Source organism: Eumetopias jubatus, unplaced genomic scaffold (assembly GCF_037043125.1).
Source record: "Eumetopias jubatus isolate StellerSeaLion01/CBP00866 unplaced genomic scaffold, mEumJub1_p1.0 scaffold_9, whole genome shotgun sequence".
NCBI classification, from domain to species: Eukaryota; Metazoa; Chordata; class Mammalia; order Carnivora; family Otariidae; genus Eumetopias; species Eumetopias jubatus.
The window spans coordinates 55,816,813-55,836,558 of NW_028274815.1; the positions used below are offsets into that span (position 1 = coordinate 55,816,813).

Consider the following 19,746-nt stretch of genomic DNA (forward strand, 5'->3'; position numbering starts at 1 on the left):
TGGCACTCTGGTAGTCCCAATGACAAGGGCAGAAATGCCTGCAATAAACCAGGCACTGGGAGTTGGCTTTTCAACACCGCCATGACATTGCCTTGCAGTACCGAATAGGAGACTTATTTTTAGTTCTTCTCCTAAAACATATGTGAAAGACCGCTGAGCCATTTATCTCTCTATCTCTTCCTCTCTATTTTCCTTTTAGCCCGTTTGCATGTCAGTCGTCCTTACTATTTAAGCAGCAAGACTTCAAATGTGGCACCTTGCGGCTTGCCGATCACACTGAGCCAACTGTTCTTTACGTATCACAATGAGCTGTTCATTATGTGTGGGGTGGCTTTTTATTTCATGAAGCCAGGTGTATATCATTTACCATCAAACCAAAATGACAATAGTAGGTTTTCTGGAGCAGTGTCAAGATCAATTCAACTTCAACTCATAAAGCTGTTCTAGCCAGCCATCCCTCCTTCCCATTGTTAAAAACGAGGCCTCTGGCCGAGGTATGACTTATGAAGCATACCTGAAATCTTTTTGCTTGTTAACCTTTACGGTTGCTCAAATATTTTAAAATAGTGTGGTGATTTGTTGTAGTTAAAATACAAGTCCCCCTTTCCTCTCATATAGCACTGTAAGAAACAAAATTTTATCTTAGCAGACAGCCACATTTGCCTGGTTTTCACTGAACTCGCATTCAAAGGTTATCAATGACAAGTTTGCAAACTTCTCATACAGCCAGCGCCGAAAGATAATGTACAGTAATTGCATGAGAACTTCCTCCAAAACTGAGATAAAACCTTTCCTGCAATCTTGAGTTCACCAACCTACATGCGTACGCTAGGACAAACTTAAGTAGTTCAGATTGGAGCTCAATGAATTTTCTCTCGTGGTAATAATTTTTAGGGCATGAAAAACGCAATTATATTTCGTGTGGAAAACCACTAAGAATTCATTATTTTGCCTTGATTTTAACATGTGAAAAACAGGTTGATTATGACATGCACCTATGAAAAGTCTAGCCACTCCCCTGTCACAGCGTGGTGTCTGGTGCTATTCTTATAGTTACAGGCATTCTCAACCGCCCTGTGAAAGTCCTTGTATCTTCTTTCTTTTTCTTATCCTTTCTCCCCCCTCCCAACAGTTACTTTTTCCAAATGACTTCCATTCCTCTCCAGCTTCCAATCCTACCTGCTGGATATTCAACAGCTGACTTTGCCTCCTCGTCTGCTAAAAGGTGGAGCGCAGCACCCAAGACGTCCTCCTTCTCTTTTACTAAATCCCCCTGCCTTCACCTTGCTGTCCCGGTTCATGCTCACTGCTGAGCCCCACCTCTGAGGTGTCAGCCCATCACTCGCCCCACTCCGTCCCTCCCCTGCCAACTCGTTCTCCAGCCTCATGCCATTCATCAGTACCTCTCTACTTTTATGTTCAAAGGTTCCTTCTCTGCTCTCTCAGTAAATAATCAGGCTGTGCCTTCACAAACTGCATGGAACATAACAGCAATTCCACGAGACACAGCTGAATTCGAGCCCAGCTGTAAACATATTCAAATCTCCCTCCCCCTAAAGATTATGAAAAGAGAAGAAAAGCCTCCCTTATCTTGTTACCAGTTCCTCAAACTGCCCCAACTGTATCCTTCAGTGCGTTCCTCAAGCAACTGTGGAAGGACCTAGCCTTGCCGTCTCTGTTGTGATCTCACCCGCCTGCCTCATAACACGACTTCTTGCACCTCCAAAGGCCTGGAATGGCATTTTCAAAGGTCACTGATGATATCCTAACCCTTACATTGGGACCCTTCCCAGTCCTTCTACTTGATTAAACTCTCAGGTTTGGTCACCTCTGTTTTGAAACTCTGCTCATTCACTTGGTCAATAAATATTATCAAGCATCTATAATATGGCTCTGAAGATATAGACATGAAAGATTCAACCCTGACCTCTAGATAGGAGGCAGCTCATAAATAAACAGTCACCATGATAAGTACGCTCTATCAGATGGCCGTCAAGGTATTATGGGTCTGGCGGCAGGGGCCATGTCCTCTCTCCCGGAGAAGACAGGGATGGTTTCTCCAAGCAGTGACAGTTGAAATAAGATGTGAAGGATGCAGAAGAAATCACGAAGTGGAGACAAGGTCATGGGGGTGGCGCATTCCAGGTGAGGGAACAGCATGTGCTGGTGCACAGAATACAGGGTCATTTCACACCTATGGAGAATGTAAGCCTTCAGGCCTGGCTGCAGCAATGGTGTGAGAAGCCTTATGGGAAGGGAAAGAGAGGTGCCTGGGTGCTCAGTGGGCCAGTGTCAGACCTCAAAGGGTCCTTGAATGGTATGCCAAGGATGTTGTCTCCTAAGCCTACAGGGGGATACCATAGGATTTTAAGTAGAGGGAGACGTGGCCAAGTTTTATTTTAGAAAAATCACTGTGGTGGCAAAACAAGGTTATTTGTAAGAAAGACTGACTGGCAGGGAGGCTGATGAGGGGAACAGGCAAGCAGGAGACGACAAGGCAGTGACAACGGGAAAAAAGAGGAATAAGAGAATGGAGGAATATTTAGGAGGGAGAATTGGTAGGGCTTGGGAAGTGAGCAACTATCTGTGAAGGGAAAAGAAGAGCAAAATTTCAGGGATGACTCTTAGGTTCCTGGCTGGAGCTTCTGGGTTCATGGCCGCGCTATTAACCAAGATGAGGATGACAGGAAGGGGAGCCAGTTTGGGGGCCATGATGGATTTGCTTGGGGATTGGACTCTTTGGCTTCTTATCATTGTACCTTCTTCCCTTTCCTTAGAATATTAACATGTTGGAGCTAAAAGGAACCCCAGACATTCGTTCAACCCACCTCCACATTTGACAGAAGACTTCCCTGTTTGCTCCTGTCTCTTCCTCTAGGTTTTTCCCTCCAGAAAGCCTTTCAAACTCGGCACCAACCAAATTCCATCCTTGACCTCCTTCTCTCTTTTAGCGCTCCCTGGATCTGTGACTCCACAGACATCCAAAGCTTCAGTGGCGGCAACTCCAAAGACTTGTGTTCTCGCAAAGCCCGAGTAATCCCATCTCCAGGTATTGGCCGTACAACTCACGTGTCTGTCCCACCGGCGCCAGAACCACAACATAACCCAAACCGAGCTCCTCGCCTTTCCCCTAAAACCAGTTCTTCCTTTTGACTTCCTTTCTGTCATCAAAGAGACTGCTAATATCCCTGTTCCCTGTTTGCCCAACATGAAACAGAGAAGTCACCTCCGATGCTTTTCTTTATCAAATGTCCACTCGTGAGTGCTTCTGAAAAGAGTCATTAGACTCAGACAGGCTTGATTCAACTCCAGCCCCTGCTTCTTACTGTGCTACCTCGGACAAGCTGTTCAATCTTCCTGAACCTTGGTTTTCTTATCAGTAAAATAAGGAGACTAGCAGGACCTCCTCTAGAGGCTCACTGCGGGAATTCAATGAGATAAAGCATGAGGGTGCTGAGCAGTGGCCTATCAAAGTGAAGGTGGGGTGGGAGCTGTGTGCCCCAGCAGGGAGGAATATTTTACTCACTGACATTATTTAGAAGAGCCGGTGCATGATGATAATAGACAGACTGACCCTACACACATTGCACTGAAGACAGACAGCTCCTAGGACCCGCCGTGGCACATCACTGGCATTCAGCATAGTGTACGGTATACACATGTCAGCTACAAACGTTTCTGTTTATGAGGTTCCAGGTTTGCCTGCAAAATACCTCCCACCCACCCATTTCTTTACAGTCCCACAACCACAGCCTTCTTACCCAAACTGTTGAAACTGTCTCATGTTCTCACTCTCGTTCTTTCTACAAACTGCACCACCAACTCGATCTATGCCCTTTTCAAAGAGCTGAGAAAGCTCCAGGACATGCATGCTTCCTTGCACACAGTAAGTGCTCAAAGAGCATTTGAACTTACTTGGAAAAAACTTTAATGGACAGATTAATATTGTTATTCGAAGATAAGGGAGATATGGTCTCAAGTTTAGCCATCGTTTATGAAAGGGGGAAAATAGCAAGCACACTTGAAAGCAGCTTTCTCCTGCTGTGTGGTAGGGTTTGGTCATCACAACACGGAAAACCACTCCAGGCATCTCTGCGCAGACAGAGTACCTGACGGTATTCCTAGATGGGGCCCTGCATTCACCCTTCTGCCAGCATAACCCCCGTGCCCCCACCCCACACTCGCTCTTGCCAAGGAGCCCGTGTCAGAGACACAAGCACGGCACCCAGGCTCCAGGGACAGCAGGCAACCCACAGCTCTCATGGTGTCATGGCGGCATTGTGATCACCTCTGAATAACTGTGCAAAAGAATGTCTTTGATGAGGTCATACAGACTTCTGTCTCAATTCTCATCGGATCTGGCCAACTATGTATGCAAGACATTTTCAAGAGCAATAACAAATCATAAATTGCAGTGTCACGGTATGGAAGTAGAGAGGTCCAGCAGGTTAGATTTAGGGCTCCGAATTTTTGTTTCCAGTCTCTGTCGTACACTAAGATTTCTGGGAGCTCTTTAGCCTTTTCTAGCCCACTTTCCTGTGTATAATGTTCCACCTGTTAATGGGGAACGGTTATGAAGTGTAGGATCCCATGCAAACTACTCCATAATTAATAACCATTTAAAATCAAACGGGATACTTGTTTCAAAGCTTGATTTCTAGAACACCAAATATATGCTATTTTCTGCATGTGTATTTGGCTTTTTTTCCTCGGAAATTCAGCCTGCCATTTACTTAGTCACTCTCGAACACTGAGGTGATGAATGTTGCTGAGTGCTCGTGGTTTCTGGTCCAGTATGAACACTTTCAGGAAGTAAGTCCTGGGCGCCTGTCAGCTGGGTAATTGATAATGTTTTCACTTCAAGGTGTGGGCCTGAGACACACAGGGCTCAATGGGGAAAGGAAATGAATTGACTCGACTACATCTCTTATCCACCGCTCCTGAGATGCGTCAACTCATTACTGCCAAACGTACTTCAGTAGTATCAAGAGGGGGTAGCAATATATATTTTCGACAACAGTTAAAATGATGCTTTTGTTTTTATTTTGCATAGCAAATTAAAACACTTGGATTGTCATTACAATTCTTTGTGAAAATCTGGTCTTCGCTAAATTCACAATGAATTATAAATGCCTGCGCCAAAACAAAGAATAATCCACAATGCCATCAAATGTATGCCTCTCTTCCTAATTTTGATTTCTAGGTCCCCTGGCTTCCATAAGAGAAAGCATGCAGGGGCACACACACGTACTGTATTTCAAATGGAGATTTTATGTAAGCTTATTTTTATAGTGATTCTGAGAGTAGCTGCTCTGCTTTTTATCTATGCAAACTGGAAATAAAGTAGGCACCCTGCCAGCTCCCTGACAGCAGGCCAGGCCCCGGCTGCCATGGGTGACTCGCACAATGACATCTAAGGGGTCCAGAAAAGAACCCTGACTAATGGCTTTTGGATTCCCTGTGACCTTTGATCCTCGATGACTTAGACCAAAATAAATGACCTAATTTTAAGAAACTACATCCAGCATGTGAACTCTAATGAGTGACAGAATTTACCTGCTAAGCAATGATTAATAGGTATGCGGTCCTTATAATCATTCCTTAGATCTTAGCCAAACTAGAGAGAAGATACTTTTCAGATGCCGGTTTTCTTAAACAAATTCATCTTCCAGGATGCTGTGCAAATTGACAGTGCCCATGGTGGATAAAGTACACAAGGCAGTGGAAATACAAAAGGATTTCCTGGAACAGACATCAAGTTGGCGAATACTACTAGAAAACAAAAGCACTTCTCCCTCAAATGTATGTATCGTTTCTGTAGTTGAAGATTCTGTGGCTTTCTTCCTGACAAACGCTACCAGACTGGAGGGCCAGAATAGGAATCTGGGAGTGAGTACAACCACCACGCACACCCTTGCTCCACGCTAACACCCATCGGGGCGCTGAAGCTAGAGGGAGGGGAAGGACAAGAGTCTGTACCGCTCAACCTTCACAACTACCTTTTCACCCACCGGGACACAAAAGCACACTATCAAAAAGCCCAAAAGAAAAAGTCTGTGTGTTGGCAGAGTCCGTGGTCTATCCGAAGCTTTTTGGGTATTCAGGAGACTCCATGAAAACTCTCTGATATTTACTTAGGGCAGTGAAACTAGCCTGTATGATACTATAATGATGGATACTGAGTCACACACTTACCCAAACCCATAGAACATACAACACCAAAAGTGAAAAGTGAGCCCTAACTTTGGACTTTGGGTGATAATGGTGTGTTGAATATAGTTTCATCAACTGTAAGGAACTTAACCACTCTGGTGGGGGGCATTGATAATGGGGAGGCTATGCTTGTGGGGGGGGGAACGGGGGGAGAAGATATATGGGAAATCTGTGTAACTTCTCAGTTTTGCCTAAAGCCGCTCTAAAAAACAAGGTCTACCTTTTAAAAACTCTTTGCTATTCAAAAGAAAGTTCTCATACACTGAAGAAGAATTGAAAGTTTGCAGAGGAAAAACAAAACACTTCAGTTCAATTTACATGATAAAATAATGGGTTAAGTTTCAACGTCAAAGGAGAAAAACTCAAAGTGTAAAACTCAAAGATGGAGAAAAAGAATCATCTCTCCATTTAAAATCCGTCCTCTTGCTTGTGTTCCTTAGATCCTTGCTATGCTAAGTGTGGTCTGTGGACCAGCAGCATCAGTATCTGCTAGGAGCTCATTGGAAATGCAGAATCTCAGGCCCCGCCCCACTGGACCAGAACCTTCATTTAAAGACAGATTCCCCAGATCATCTGATTGCACAGTAAAGTTTAAGAAGCACTGCTTTAAAAGAAGCAGGAAGGGAAAAATGAAGGGGGGGATATCAGAGGGGGAGATGAACCATGAGAGATGATGGACTCTGAGAAACAAACTGAGGGTTCTAGAGGTGAGGGGGGTGGGGGGATGGGTTAGCCTGCTGATGGGTATTAAAGAGGGCACGTATTGAATGGAGCACTGGGTGTTATACGCAAACAATGAATCATGGAACACTACATAAAAAACTAATGATGTAAGGTATGGTGATTAACATAATAATAAAAAAGAAGCAGCAAAAGAATATTTAATTATTTTCTTTTTTTTTAAGATTTTATTTATTTGTCAGAGAGAGAGAGAGCACAAGCAGGGGGAGGGGAAGGCAGAGGGAGAAGCAGGCTCCCCGCTGAACAAGGAGCCCGATGTGGGACTCAATCCCAGGACCCAGGGATCATGACCTGAGCTGAAGGCAGCCGCCTAACCGACTGAGCCACCCAGACGTCCCGAATATTTAATTCTGTAGTGATTTCCATTTTCTGATTTTTTAGATGGTAGACTTTCATTTTTGAAAAATTACTATTTACACATCAGTTAAATCTCCAAATGTGTGCATTGCCAAATCTCCTGATCCAGACTCAGAGGAATGTTGTGAATATTAATGCAATATTGTATGAAAATTAAAATCGAGAAAATATTTTCTACTAAGAATCTAAGCAATCATTCTACTTCCCCCCATCATATCAACCTAGCAATGGTTCCAATGACTTCATTTATCATGCTACCTATCGCCCGTACATACTGATTTTCAAAACCCAGAGGCAGGCTGGACCATATCTGCTGTGTCATGAGCTGAGAAAGAAGTAAATCTTTGTCTAAGTTCCCTCAGCATAAGGTAAAGAGGACACTCAAGCCAGCTCAACTCTTTCACAGCAACAAAAGGCACCTTCTCTCTGAATTACCAGGATGATGACTTCAACCTTCCCCTTGATTTTGGTTACGAAAACCAGCTTCGCTCCCTAAAGCCAGTACTCAAGTGCATTTTGCCTTGCTTCTCCTCTCATCTTCCTGTCTCCAGCAGTCAACAGACCAACACATGACCATATTTACATCATTTCTCTTGAAGATGGTAATGGGAACAACGCAGGGAAAAAATGAACACTCTGGTGCTACCCCAAGGCCGGCCTTATCTTCTCAGAGTTTAATACCTACCTCTTGGAACATCAAAACAGCCCTAAAATCCACACGCTGTGACAGTCAACTGATGTGACCGACTAGCCTAAGTTAGTTCAAATGTAAAATATAGCATCTCTAGCCCTGGAGATTAACTGAATTATAATTCCACATTTGAATGGTATTTTACAGATTCTTCCAAAGGCTCTGAGCATCTACCCCTTAATTAAATCTAATTTGGTTTCCACACAGAGTATTACTGAACATATTCACTTCACCATACGTGTAAGCTCAATATACATCATCTTCACCTTCTAACTACAGCCTCATGAAGATGTTTCCGTGTGGGAACATTCAAAACTGATTTATGGCTCTATTGCAACAACTATGCAACTAATCTTCCAGTATAAATGCAACACGTAAGGACGACCTAACTGAAACATATAAATTCCACATATACTTAAAAATATTATTGTCTGTAATTTAATATAGCAGAATGTTTCTAAGCCTATAACCTTGCATGCAGAAGCAGTTTTTCAAGCATTAATACTTAAATGGGTCATAGACACCACATCTGTCATTCTGTCCTGAAGTCTATGAGGCAAAACCAAGACTATGCTGGCCTATTGATTTTTCTAGCATTTGCTTTAATTTACTTAACCATTGAGAAATCCATCAGTACATAAAGGGCAACTGTCCATTACTGCCTCATTTGCAGACATTCCTTCCCCTCATTTTTGGTAAATATTTCCCTTAAATTGCTATGTGTTTACAGTGTAAAAACGAATTAGGAAAGTGCTCACACCTGTTTCTGTTCGGTAACTGCTGCACTGAGGTATATGTAACGTGCTTAAAGATAGAATAAATATCTAGACATTATTACATCTGTGTGCAAAGGGTGGTAAATTAGATCCTAATTACATTAACAGGGATTCTGCCTCCCAGCTTAAATTTTACATGAGCACTCTGCAAAAATTCAAAAGCTCTGCTGTGGTTTCTTTATGAGCTGGTGATTACAGCTACTTCCTATGCGGTCACTAAATATTCTGTTTACAAATAAATGAAGAAGCTTTGAGCCAACTTGCCAGGGTAATAATCTATTTCTTTCTCCCCCTCCCTCTTCCCAGCAAACCCTCGCCACATATGCATGGCAACAATCAGGAGCCCTGGCTTCATCTAATTACTCCATCACATAATTTCACAAATTGCCTTGTCACTGGGGAGCCAAGTGCAAAACACGCTCACAGTGGGATTTCAGGCAGCAGCTTTCATTTACTACTCATTCCTTGTTAAATTAAACACAAAAACACCAGTTGTGTGAAAGAAGTCAAAAAGAATGCCTGCAAATGAGCCAGACAAGTACATCTCCTACCTACCATTTCACCAAATACATCGTCGGCAACAGGCACCTCTGGCAGGAGGATGCCCTTGGCTGGCCCATTCTTATTTGGATGTAGCTGCTACAATAGACCATAACCAAAAGGCCAAAAACAAATAGGCTTCTCCAGAAAGTAAGCTTCATCATATGTCAACAGGAAGCACGGGCACGCAGTAAAAAAAAAAAAAAAAATGCTATTCTCAAGCCCCTCTATTCTTTGCCCTTTCCGCCTGGCCATGATCCTCACATGAGAACATGTTATTTGTACTGGAGGAATGATGCCAAGCCCTCTGAAACTATAAACACTATATACCACGGAGTTCCACTCCAGCTAGGAAGAAGAAGGAACCAGATCCCACTAATCTTTAAAAGTTCTCAAACAGAAAGATCATCAATCAAGTTCGCGCAGTATTAGATGTTTTCCTTTTAAGTATTAATGCCTTACATGTCTCTGAAACACATCAAGGTAAATGCTCACCCATCTCACTACGGATGTGGGGGGAAGAAAGAGAGTACACGGTGGGTGATGCGCCCCCGGGGAGCAGACCTGAGGGCACAGCCCTGGAAGCTGACATTGGTGCATCAACAACTAAACACGGCCACCGGTAATTAAAGGTATTTCTTTGCAGCTCAGGAGCCAGCGGGGTCAGGTACCGTTTTACATCACAAACCAGTCCTTTCTGTATGTCGATTTGCCAGCATTATCTGCACAGGGAGAAGAACACATTAGCAGCAGCTGTCTCTCTGCTTTTACACTGAAAATTCTATTCACACAGACAGGTGGAGTAATTTAAAAGCCAATGTGGTGCAATTTCGATGTGACTAATGTCACTGCCTACTAAAATGCCACCATTACCACTGTTTATGGAAACATTACTAAAATTACATTTTATTCATAAGAATTTTAGGATTCTGGTTATTACCCGCTTTAAAATGATCAGACCTCGGTGTCAGAGCCCAGAGCAGTGGCCTAATTCTCCAGGCTTTAGCAGCCTCCTTTGCTGAGAAACGACAGTTGGATTGTAGTTTCGAGAGTAATCGGGACGGCAGCGGCAGTTTTCTCCATCTCCATAAAGCAAATTAAAGACATAGCTCTTTGGCGTCCTGGACACGTGACGAGCAAAGAAATCTTCAAGAAGCTAAATTTTGTGTTAGAAGGTTTGGTTAGGATTTGCATGAGGAAAGATTCCTCACCCCCAAACTGCTCTCCTACATTGTTAGTAATAGGCAGGGGGAGATATTTACATATTTCCATAAGGAAGGAGGAACCGCTAATGTTTAAAATCTGAAATTCTAACAATGTATAAATTATTCCAGTTGCACAAAATATCAATAGCTCTAGCTTTGCCTTTTTTCAAAGGGCAGAGATGTCCGGTAAAAGAATCTAGATAGGAAAGGACCATCCTTCATCCTTAGTTACCAATAGCCATCAGATTGCATGATGAAGTTTTATGCCAAACCCTCTGGCTTGTATTTTTATTTAAAAATACTAATTAGCTAGTTCATGGAATGAGATTATAATTATACCTTTGAACTTCCACAATGTGATTTGATTTGCTCTGTACTTGAGAGGCAACGTGGTGGAAAGCACATGGAAATTCAGGTCAGGAGATTCTAGCTTTTGCCCTTGAGAGAAATCATTAACTTCTCTAAACCTCATTTTGGTCATCCTGCTACCTCATAGGATTGCCTTCAGAATCCAACGTACGTGAAAATATTAAACTACAAAGCACCACAGAGACACACGTTATGATTTCATTTAGCCTTTTGATCAATTTTTTTCTTTAGCTGTTAACAGGACAGAAAGATCCAGTAAGCCAAGCCATTAATAGATCATTTTTTAAAAAGCCAATGATAAAGTAACATTACGTAGGCAGGAGACAATTTCATGTAACATGGAAATCAGGTCATTTTTTGTGGAGTCTCTCCCCCAAGAAGTTCGGAAACTGATTTTTCTTTACGTAATGGGAATTATTCCTAAACTTCTATCACCTGCAATAAGAATTATCTCTTCTCGTTGATCTTTCTTAGGATGGGTCTTCCCGTTCATGGACTACGCCTCCTGGCCCCTGGACGTCCCAAGAACTTCCTAGGACACTGAATTCTCAGAGGTCCCTCATGTCATGGGAGAGCACATGGGCTCTGCGGGATGTCAGCCACAAAGTTAATGTGAGAACAGATAAAAACTGACCCCAGAATATTAAGAACTGAAAAGCAAAGACGCATAACAGGATAAGTTCATATATATCGTCCCATTTTGTCTGAGAGATAACACCAGGAAGACAAATAGTCATTTCCGACAAACCAAAGGTCTCTAGGTCAGAATAGTTTGAATAATATATTCTAAAACTAAGTAATTTGTATCTCACACCGACTAACTTGGGACGTTCACGTTTATAACTTCAAGTTAGTTGAGGCCTATCTCGTCTTTATAGTGTTCCCATGACAAAGCCATACATCTTGTATTGGGACCCACACTCACTGGGCTATAATTTGCTGAGTGAAGGCATTTTGCAACGGCAAGAAGAAACCAGGACTAAGGGCCTTTAAAATGTTAGAAAATTGCCTGGCATAGCTCTTTCAGCTACTCTTTTGCTCTTGGAGGCTCTCCACAGGCCCATAAAGAAACAGGTGTCTATCTGCGTCCCTGAGGGCTCTCTCCTGCTCTAGACACACTAGGGTGAGTATCAAGTCCATTGAGGTGAACCAGCTTTCCTGGGCTCAGGACTCTGTAAATGGAGGGACCCTTGTCAGTATCAGCCATTTTGACGGGAATCCACACAGTCACTATTATTGCTTGGAGCCTTAATAAAATAATTTGGCTACCTCAGGGCATGCAGTTATTACAGGCAAACTTGGACCATGACCAACAGGGTTTTGTGACCCAAGCAACAGACCATCGATTGCAACGTGTCCTCCACTACTGGTTATCTCCAGGCATATACTCACAACAGCTAAAAAAAACAATTAGAGCCGTGAACATTTAGAGGACAAAAACAAGTAAAATGGATCCATTTCCCCAACTGGGATTGGTACAGATATCAGGGGTTCAAACAGATTTGTCCTACAGAAAAATGTCCACGTATGTAGGGACATAGATGCACCCACAGTCATACTCATGCTTCCATAAGGAAGACTGAGATGCGATGGGGATGTTTCCAGTGAAGTCAAATAAAGTATCCTAAATTCCATGACATATAGATTTACTTCTACTGGCAAAACAGTCAACCAACCAAACTAAACCAAAACACTAGAATCCTTTCTAAAACAAAGCCAACCGATTTTCTCACCATCAAACCTTCATACTTTAAAGCCAAGTACCTTCACTAGGAATCTTAAACATTAAGAAAGTGAAAAGTCAAGCTTACATTATATGAAATTCCTAAGGGTTGGACTGAGTCCGTTTAAAAGATACATTCACACATAAACACACAATGCTCCAGTTTTAATCTGAAAGATAAACAGAGGAGGAGCACTTGCATACTCATTGACCGAATTTGATACTTTACCTTCAAAAATATATCAGAGGAATCAAAAGAAGACATGATACTGATGTATGCTTTGAAGTATAAATGGCTGGCTAGTGTTCAAGCAGTTATGTACATCAGCAACCATCAACTTAATAAATTGTGCTTATATGGGCACTTTTGTTTTGAACCTAATCTTTTATTTAATTAGCCCAATTGAGAGTCCATCAGAGAACCGAACTATAATGTATTTTTAACTTACCCTTGGAAACAAAAGGAAAATTTAAGTTTAAGCTGACAAATTGCCAGCCAGACTCTATACAAGCCCCTTGTATAAGGCACCAATCATCAGGGACATGAACAGACCATTTGGGCACAAAAATCTCAATCACATCCCCAAAATAACATAGAGCCCCAGTCAGAACTCATTTGTTTATGAGTCCTATGTACCTGGATAAATGGGCAATTTTAAAGTTGGGCTTTTGTTTTTACTTTTGATTGTCCTCCCCGCCCCCACCATGCCCCCTCATCAACTGACTGTAATTACCCCAGGTCAGGGGTGCACAACCATGATGGGGAGGAAAGGCTGGGACAAGGGGAAGGAGGTGTGTGGAAGGCTTCGAGCGAGCTCTGCCAGGTCACTAATGGCCTCTGGGGCAAAGACTTGGAGAACCGGCTGATGCTTTGCCTTTGATCTTCTAATTCACAATGATCATTAGTATTAACTCCGATTCTTCTGGGTGAAGAATTCCAGCTGTAGCCTTTTCAGTTTACCTGACCTAAGAAAATTCATCACCCATCCCATTAGGATTTCAATAACCCGCTAAGAAAGAGAAAAAAGCAGCTGCCCCAGAATCTAGAAACCACCCGCTTCATTATTAAAACAGACTTTATATGACATATATCACAGAAGAATTAGGGCATTCCAATAGTCCCTCCAAGTAATTAAATAATCTATTCCCTTTTCCCCGAGAGAGAGAGGATTCCCAATTGGGTGAAAAATCATCAGGGTCCGATGTAATCACAGTTGAAATATGCTATCTCCAAAAGTAGCAGAGACCTTTTAAAATTAAGATAGAGGGATTTGTCAGTCCAACTTGGGTTAGTTTTGGCAAAGCCTAGCTCTGACCTATCACCCTTATGAAAGCCTGTGAAGGTGAATGGCAACTGCTTGGAAGAGAAAAATAGTAACTATAAAGATATTCTCATAGGTTTCAGAGAGCTCATTTTTAATAAGGTACATGGACATCTGAAAGAGAAAAATTTCTTCTCACCCCTATACACTAGTTTTCAAGAATCTTAACTAAATAATGTATCGGCAGATAACACGCAGCGAAGAAGGACTCGGAGTTGCTGTCTCCACCAACCACCTTCCTCAGGTCAGGCACATGAACGTGAAGATAAGTTAGGACTAGTTTGGAGGAGGGACTGTCTTTCTAAAATACTTTGTCCTACCCTGATTCCCATTCCAGGCAAGAGTTGGAGAATACCGTCTTCCTGCCCCACTAACGTCTTAGGACTAATTTTAGCTGAATCATGCTGGCTGGCTAGGCACAATGGAAATATTACCGTTAAAGCTATCAAAGTTTAGAGGTGAGGGACAGAGAAACAAAAATGGAAGGAGGGAAGCATATCCCATCTGCTACCTACCTAAGGCCTGCCTACAGGTCCTTCTTCTGCCTTTTGACCTTTCACCTTGATCAACAGAATGGGTTGTCTGGATACCAAAGAGAGGTACTTTTTCAGTGTAATAATAATTCCTAATGTTTAGAGGACAATCCTTCCAAAACTGCAAGCAGAGATATGACACTAAGACGTCGCCAAAAGATCTTGTTACCAAAAGCAAAACCAATGAAACATCTGTCTCTTCTAGAGCATTCAATTCCCAATTCAATTCCATTTACGCCATCCTTAGAGTGGCGGACCCGCAGGGCACTTTTCATCTAATAGTGTTTCTATGGAAACGCCATTCTCAACCTGGAAGATTCTACAACCCCTCACTTTGGCTTTATCCACATTGAGAGGGAAGTCTTATAAATCAGAAATTGAGACATAAATTTTGCCACAGACAAAAAAAAAATATTTTCCAGGATAGAAGTTCACAATAAGAAACAAACAAAACAAAACCAAAGAGTAAAATATGTGTATCTGACATAGAAACAAAGTGTCTCTATTAAGTACCCAATGAGACCCCAAAGATCAGTGAAAGGAATCCAAGAGAATGTGAATCAAAATCAATTCACCTTGAGGGTCACCTCCCCAAGTGGTCAATGCCAGATGTGTCGCCCCTTGCATGGTTTCTTCACCTGAACCCGCAGGTGTGTATTTTAACAGCCTGCATTCTTCCTAACTTTCAAGACTCCTGGGACACACAGCAGCTCCATGCAGGAAAATATGTCACTGCATATTTAAATAAGAACCATATTAACTGCTTTTCTATTTAGATTATATTTAAACCTGCAATATGCAATAGGGTAAATGTGCAATAGGATAGGAAAACCAAACAAAACAGAAAACCCTTGATTTTTACCTTAAACATTGTATTTATCCCTTCTTCTCATTTTCACTAGGCCCTTGGGCATATAGCTTTGTAACACTATGTAGCAAAAGAACTGGCAATACGCAAAACACAACCAGTTTAAACATTAGGACATAGTAGGTTATAGTTATAGTTGGAATAACGCCTTTAAGAAGGAAAAAGAAAACTTCATGGAGTGTATGCCCCCGAACTGCCTGACTATACAGCGACTCATACTCAAATATTAGGGATTTTTTAATTGTTTGCAGTAATTTATCTTCAGGCAAATGCAAGCATTTCTATTAATAAATGCTTTTGTTTTCTTTCTAATTCTCTCTTACTATCTAAATAATGTCAGTCATTCTTTTCAATTCCAGGGAATAGTTTCTTTTAAGAGACCTTCTCTAGTTATCAAATCCTGGCAAATGTTCAACTAAGACTGAGGTGGAAATTTTCACCACTGAAATTTCCTTTTACTCCATAATCAGCAAAGTTTAAAATCTGTTTCCTTTTTCTTTTATTATTTTCATCATATACAAGTATTTCCAGTTTAGCTCACTAGAGATTGTGAGTCCAAAAATGACGCTTTAGTTCTCTCCTTGGAGTAGTAAAATGTGCTACTGATGAAATCTACCTGTGGCCAACCACAGAACAGCACATTTTTCTGATGCTGGGGTGCAAATCCAGAAAGTTTTGTTTTGTTTTGTTTTGTTTTCCAGGGCCTATTCTATTCCTCCAACACATAAGTGCTTGAAAGCCCTTTCAAAGGCAGGTTTTTGTTGTTGTTGCTACTTTAACTGAATAAATCCAATGTAAAGATTGACCCATTTATGTGAAAGAGAAAAAAAGAGTAGGAATTTGCTTTCAAAAAGGTATGTGAGCTTTCATAATATGCCATTTGGCATTTAAAAGATTAGTTTGTACAATTTGCTAATAAATTGTTATTGCTATTGTTTTAATTAGCCAGAGTTTCAGTCGCTCTTTTGTATCTTGCAGGATTTCAGACAGGATTTTCTAGAGAAGTTACATTAATCATATAGCAAGAATGTTATCATTTAAAATCTGTAGCAACTTCCAAATGAATTGCGCATCCCAAGAACTCTCAGAACTTGAAATAAAGTTGCTAAAAGATTAGTACAGAGCTATCACTACTTACTTACATTTGAACAAATAACAAAACTTTCCTTAAACTCTAGAGGTTTTTCCCCGTAGAATTTATTATTATCAGCTCCTGACTATAAACAATTACCTAAGCAGTTTGTGCATTCCTTCAAGAATTACAACAAGACAAGGGGAAGGATGTTCCTGATAACTGGAGATCTTGCTGGTCTTGCAATTAGAGAAGAGGGAAGGGAATGGCTTTCATTGGGGGTAGGAAAGAGGGAGAATATTTAAATATATCTCCTTTGTTTTTTAGATGACATTATGAGACATTTGCTTTTTGAGGATGGTCACCATTATCGATATTTTTGTATGAGCACATGGGAGTGGAGTGTGGAAGCAGGTGGGCATGCCCAACGCGAACCACAAGGCAATTTCTGTGAGCCTTCATAGAGATGTGGACGAATGGGTTTCCCCTTCCAGGGTGGTGGTCAGGCCAGTACAGACCCCCAAACTGAAAGAAATTAGCCCAACCTCAAGAAATCTGGCAGCTTAGGCATAATTTCTAATCCAGTTGCCCCAATAACATATGGACCACAAAAAGCACTGCAATACAGGTAAGATCTTGCTGGCTGCTAAAGACGTTTTCTGTTTTGTTTTAAGAAAATAATGTAGCTCTCTGCAAGGTTCTTCCCAAGGGTATGACCTAGAAAACCAGGAAATCTGGTGGATGAATAAAAGAACTTGCTTCTCTCCCTCCCGATTCTGTCTGAACCAATATTTGATTATATTTTATTCAGGGGCATCTCAGCTTCAAGGAAAGCCAAAGCTCCTCTGTAGACTGAGATGGAGGCTGACGAAATCCATTCTTCTTCTTCTTCTTTTTTTTTTTCTGTTAGTACAGGAAATAGACTCAGGTTGTAACTTCCGGGGCCACCTGATTTTGTCCCCTCCCGCCCTCATCCTCCAGATCAGGTTGGCTGGTTAGCCCCGGTGACGAAATATCAGCACAGCTGCATCAGCACCTCTGACCGACTGTCTCTTCTTATCTCCTGCTATTTATTCTTCTTCCTGTGCCCTCCGTGCCCTCTGGACCCTCGCCCTTCCTTCCCACTACCCCTTCAGTCGAGGTTGGTAATCCTCAGCAGCAACCTTACACCTTGCACGAGGCAGATCTCAAACTATCCACATCTATGTAACAAGTATCAGGTAAGTAATAGCACCCGAATTGGGTTCTAGGTAAACCTAATGTGATGTTAAAATCAGCTATGCCATCTCAAGCTTCAACTAACTATTAACCAGCATTAACCAACCTCCGAAGCTGATTCCAGAACTGTCAGTGGAGGCTAGTGGCTGTGTGGAACCACGATGGCTGGAAGGGAGAGAGGAAACTTTTTTTTTTTTTTTTTTTAAGTTACTCCTGCTGCTCTCGGTTTTTATTTTATTCACAGAGGCTGGAAAACCTGGATTAATTTATACCCTTGAGTGTTACTGGAGGTACAGCCTCTATCCAGAGGAGCAGACCCAGCGTGGCCTTCGACAGCCCCTGTGTGTCCCCCTGTAACAGTACAAGTCACCGAAAAACATAGCTCTGAAAGTGGGCAAAGGCGTGAGGGTCAACAGACCTGGGTACATCAGGGACAACGCAGAATTAACCTTGATACGTACCAATAAATGACTTTCAAAAAAAGCAAACTAGGCTAAAAATGGTAACATAAAGAGTTTGCTTCTGACATTTTTCAAAAAGCCAAGATTTTTGGCATTCATTCATTTTAGGCTAGGCTAGGCGAGGCGAGGCGAGGCGAGGCTACAACCTATTTAAATTCAACCTTTGCCCCTAATAGTGAAAGTCCCCCTTGCCAACAATTTTGCTGATTTTTAAAATATTATTTTATCCATAAATTTTCATTTGGTCTTCTTCCCTGGATGTCATTAAATCAGTATGCACTTACAGAAATATCCACCAAAATATTATGATTATAAATATTTTGAACATGAAATTCATTCAGAACAATAACCAAACAAAACAAATCCCTTGGTGGCATAAAGCCCCCAATCTCCAGTTTCTCACATCTCCAGGAGAATTCCTGCAGTGAAAACAGCAATACTCACACAGACAATATAAACTGTTACTCTGCTTGAAAAGTCACAAGGGACTACACAGGAAGTGCCGACTCTATATTGCTGTTTTCCTTTACAGTTCTAAGTACAGGGACAACTTTCACTGTGCAGCCCTGACTCAGATGAATGTTTTGGAATGGCAACCAGGCCATTCAAACCACTTAAAAGCAAATTAATGTGAACATCTTGCCATTGCAACAAGATTTAAACTTTTTTGGACCGTTTGCTACAAAGGTCCACTAAAGCGTTAGAAGAAATTAAGTCCTTCTCTCTGGGGTCTGGCTGGCTTTCTTCTTAGTAGGAGTTGGTTCTAAGTACCTCAGAGTCACACTGAGAAAAGCAACATCATTAACATACATACTTAAAATCACAAGTCACATGAACTCCTAAACCTTATAACTTACAGTTAACAAAATTGCAATAGTGCACTTCAAATAAAACTCCTCATTTGGGGTAAGTGTCTAGGAAATTAAGTGCTAACACTTTTGTAAAAACTAGGGGAACACAGTGATTTATGAAATATTCCAAGTGCAGAGGGGATCATTTTGCCCCCATTTTTTTTCTATCACAACTGGTTCACCGTCCATATTTAGTTTACATATGTCATTTAGAATCCACTTACTGTTAGATGCTGGAACAGCCACGCCCTCATGATATTTGTGGCTACTTTGGGAAAGATGCCACGCTTTTTGTGACGCTTTTTGTCCTTATCTGGATCATCATCGTCACCTGTGCTGGGGGAAGCTACACTGTTGTCCAAGCCATCACCTGCAAACATAGTGAATCAAATTTTGACTGATGCTACCTTGACATGCTTTATTCAAATAGAATGCCTTTGGATATAAACAAAACCAAAAGAGCAATATAAATGATTAATAGTTTATTTGGTACTTTTTTTTTTCCAAGACAAAGAGAAAGAACAAGGCCTAAGCTCAAAAGTAGTCAGGTCTAAGGAACTTCTTCCAAAGAACAGTGGGAAAGGTCAAAGGGAATGAAGGGAAATAGCCAATCTCTTCAGTAGCTTTCTTTGTTGCCATGGTAATGATTCAGATGTGTATAGCTGAGACGTGGTAAGTGTAACTCCTACTGGGGAGTTAAATATGGGGGTGGCCATGGGCAGAGGTGCTGTCCCTGCCTGGGTAGTCAAACCCCACGTATCGTCATTGATGTCAACTTGTGAGAAGATGCATTTAAGATATCAACT

General features: G+C 41.7%; 1 protein-coding gene across 3 annotated transcripts in view; it reads right to left on the reverse strand.

The window, feature by feature from the left end:
• The window catches only part of MEIS1 (Meis homeobox 1), a 132,124-nt gene that overhangs the window by 39,651 nt on the left and 72,727 nt on the right, over positions 1 to 19,746 (reverse strand). For all 3 annotated transcript variants that reach the window (XM_088026501.1, XM_028116357.1, XM_028116360.1), the window contains one exon: positions 19,165 to 19,310. In XM_088026501.1, coding sequence (XP_087882627.1) covers positions 19,165 to 19,310 — 146 coding nt within the window. The remainder of the gene's footprint in view (positions 1 to 19,164; positions 19,311 to 19,746) is intronic.